Below are 3692 nucleotides of genomic sequence, written 5' to 3' on the forward strand. Positions count from 1 at the left end.
CTGGTGACGTGGCTGTTACCTAGGTCAAAGGGGCAGATCCAGCCAAAGCCTTTCATACTTCAATGGAGGGGAAGGCTAATCAATGCGGTAGCAAACAACTCGGAGCTGTACACCACCAGCTGCTTTCAGTACCGAGACAGGAATAAAAAGGACCGAGCTTGGAGGAAGATATGTGAAGAGATCGGGCAACCTGGTAAGTTCATTCATTTCTCTTTTGAAAGTTTTCACTGACCCGGGGAAGCCGCACAAAAGCTAGCAAGCCACCGCTATTTTCCCACTGACGTACAAATACCGTTCTGCTTTTATGCATGTTGTCATTTAGGAATATATTTTATTGTTTATTAATAAACAGCACACAGTGGTCCCGCTGTTCATCCGTCACTGCTTTGCTTTTTCGCTGATTTTTTATTGCACAGTACAGCATTGCATTCTGCAGCCTGATTGACAAATCTCCTCCATGTCGTGTCTCCTGCGCTTGCCAAATTTATCACGTTTGGTTTTGATAACCATCGCGTCCAATAGAAAAAACAGCACAAAAACACCCATAACTATGAGCCTCATTCGGAAATAGACACCTGCACCGTGAGGGAAAAAGGCGCACGAAAGTGGCGGGCAGATGAAGACAAACCGCGGCATAATAATACTTTTACGTTTTGCAATCTACAAAGGTTTGCACTTTGAGAATCAATTGTGAGAACTGTGACCAGGGGCTAGTTATTCTGAGAACCCTTGCAATAAATGAGGGACCACTGTCTACTCTACGATTATTATATCCAACCTGTTAACATTTAATACTGTATTGATAGAACCAACTGATTCTGCAGCAGAGCATCCCCAGTCCCTGAGCTCCTGCTGCTGCACCCACAGATATGTACAGCAAGCACTGATACCTTTTTAGTCGGTGGGATTCCCTTGTGATCACCTTTACTAAATATCTACAACCAATCTGATTATATCCTGTTATTGTTTTTTTTTTTTTTTTCAATGTTGAAATTAAAATCTAGTAGCAGCCTTCTCATTTCTTTGTGTTTTGTGCTGTTTTACAGGCCCACAGAGGAGGACGGCTCCGAGGCAGATGAGGGACGGGTCCCAGGACGGTCCATCGGCGGTGGAGCTGGCCATCCTGGAGTCCCTGAAGAGGCCACACCAGTCTCCAATGGAGCATTTCCTCCTCAGCCTTGTTCCTGCTCTGGAGAGCAGCTGGTCCTTTTTATTCCTGTCTCTCTGTAAATTCTTATATTTTATATATTTGTGTTTAATGTTTTTCTGTTTGAGACTTTTAATATTATTTTAAATAAATGTTTATAATGACTAATGTCTCAGTTCTACTACACAGCAAATGTTGGCACACGACTTGACACATGTAGAATTTATTTCATATTATACTAATGACAAAATATACTGATACAGTGGGATGCAGAAGTTTGGGCAACCTTGTTAATAGCCATTATTTTCCTGTATAAATCGTTGGTTGTTACAATAAAAAATGTCAGTTAAATATCATACAGGAGACACACACAGTGATATTTGAGAAGTGAAAAGAAGTTTACTGGATTTACAGAAAGTGTGCAATAATTGTTTAAACAAAATCAAGCAGGTGCATCAATTTGGGCACCACAAAAAAGAAATGAAATGAATATTTAGTGTATATCAATGTGTGTGTCTCCTATATGATATATGGGGTGCCTTTGTCTGGATGTGCTTCCCATCCAGAGCTGCACAGCACAGAGGAAAGTTCCAGCGCTCCTGGAATCCCTCTGTGATGGAGCGCCAGTCTCCAGGTGAAGGCACAGCCATGAAGTCGTCCACTAGACAGTCCCAGATGGACGTCGCTGCCTGGGGGGTGATCTGGCTCACCGTGGACACACCGACTCTGAAACTGAACGCGATGGTCCTGAAGGAGTCCCCGGTGACAAGGAACCTGGACAAAATTGTTCAAAATCAGTATTATGTGTACTGCAGTTACAAAATACATTATTCAAATTCCAAAATACTTTTGTGATGTCAGATATAAATCACAAAACTTAAATCTTACATAAAACATTTTGTAATTATAAGGATAATTACAAAATGTATATTAGATAATATCTAAAACAGTTGTGTTTTATTTTAACTTTAACATATCATAATTTGATTGGTAGCAACTTTCACAACTACAGTGAGCCAATCACTCATAATTCCTAAACATGTCAATCAGGTAGGAATGAAGTGAGACATTAATAGAAATAAAGAGTTGTATGTTGACATGTAGCCCTTTCCTTGCTTAAATCATTAATATTTTTCAAAAATTAATCTTTGATAAGACAGCTTATCAAGATAGAACCATGTAACTAGAGATGAACCAAACTGTTCACAGTTTTATCTAACTCTGTTTTAATAAAGGCTGTGACCCCTGCTATAGAGTCTGACAGCTGCAGGGATTATATACAAATATTCAACTATCCCAGAATTAAACCAGGTCTAAATAAAAAGGAGTGAGTATCACTACAAAGGTTAACTCAGTGGTCCTAATGCTACAGTTTGATATCAGCAAACACCGAGCGCATACATTGATGTGACACCACAGCCATGCTATCATTCAAACACTGATAACAGCATAAATCGAATTAAATCGGGACTTGATGAGACCTTCTGAGTATCACTAGAAATATTATAAAGAGTCGTCTCTGTACCACAGTTTGCTTTCAGTAAACACCGACAGCATTCACTGTTAGCATAGCACATCCATGTTAGCAGTGTATAACTGGATGGATTAGCATATTAGCACAGATATCAATAAAGGACTACCGTATTAAATAGTTTTACTAACCTCAGGCAGACGGACAGGCGCTCTGCAGGTGGGATTGAGCGCCTGTAGTCGGTGTCTAGGCGGGCGATTCTGGGACCGACGCGGGACAGCAGGTCCTCAAACTGGCCGACGGTGATAGCGCTGGAATCGGCCGTCATCCAGGCGCAGCTCCTGGAGCAAGTGGTGAAACTCACCAAACTGCTCATGCCTCTGGAGGACCTGATGGACCCAGGTACGGCGAGGACGTCTTTTACGCTGCTGCTCTGCTCTCCACAGTACATAGAGAAGGGAGACTCTCTCTTCAAGCGCTAGCTCGATAGCTGCCATCTTGCAAAACCAGGTCTGGCACAACTCCCTCCCACATTCCTCCCACATTTCCGGTTCACGCGCGTCAAAATATCATATTTTGACGCGCGATGGATTTTTCTTGGACACGCGTTGAGACGCGAATGTACACGCGTCAAATTAGGGGCGTTTGGGGCGTTTTATTCGCGTCCATCGCGTTCGGTGTGAACACACCGTTAGCTTACATTTCATATTTTCAGTTGTTTCCCTCCACGGCTAAACAAACTCTCTAAATCGGTTTCAGTTGTGTACTGATGAACACAACAATGGACATAAGGAGCTTCTTTCAAAGAAAAAACTCAGGTAGATGTTATTTTATATATTATGCTTTGGATGTTGTTCAGTATATCTATGCAAAACAGGAGGAATTTCAATACACAGCAGGATATTCACAGTTGAAACCAGATATTTACATACAATTTATGGAGAAAACATAAAAACTTTTTTTTACTGTTAAACATCAATTTAGAGTAAACTTTTGTTTTTGATAAATAAATGTTGAAATATCTTTTGAATTAGTGAAATGTCGGAATAAAAAGAGGGAGCTGTCTATTTTAAT

The 3692-nt window shown here is 40.9% G+C and overlaps 1 protein-coding gene across 1 annotated transcript; it reads right to left on the reverse strand.

The window, feature by feature from the left end:
* Window positions 1-1437: 1437 nt before the first annotated feature.
* Window positions 1438-3307, reverse strand: LOC146560289 (uncharacterized). The gene is made up of 2 exons (XM_085244259.1): window positions 2810-3307; window positions 1438-1921 (listed from the first exon to the last, which is right to left on the reverse strand). The coding sequence occupies exons 1-2, from the start codon at window positions 3067-3069 to the stop codon at window positions 1651-1653; spliced, it is 531 nt and encodes a 176-aa protein (XP_085100385.1). The 5' UTR covers window positions 3070-3307; the 3' UTR covers window positions 1438-1650.
* Window positions 3308-3692: the final 385 nt, after the last annotated feature.

This window comes from Mchenga conophoros, linkage group LG14 (assembly GCF_057382185.1).
Source record: "Mchenga conophoros isolate Kocher_MC1m ecotype Shallow Benthic linkage group LG14, M_conophoros_male_GT1.1, whole genome shotgun sequence".
In the NCBI taxonomy this organism is placed as follows: domain Eukaryota; kingdom Metazoa; phylum Chordata; class Actinopteri; order Cichliformes; family Cichlidae; genus Mchenga; species Mchenga conophoros.

Bases quoted from the DNA above. Each gene is read 5' to 3' on its own strand.
- LOC146560289 (XM_085244259.1), bottom strand. From the start codon at position 3,069: ATGTACTGTGGAGAGCAGAGCAGCAGCGTAAAAGACGTCCTCGCCGTA. The intron at 1,922-2,809 runs GTTAGTAAAACT...AATTTTGTCCAG, and splicing joins CGCCTGTCCGTCTGCCTGAG to GTTCCTTGTCACCGGGGACT.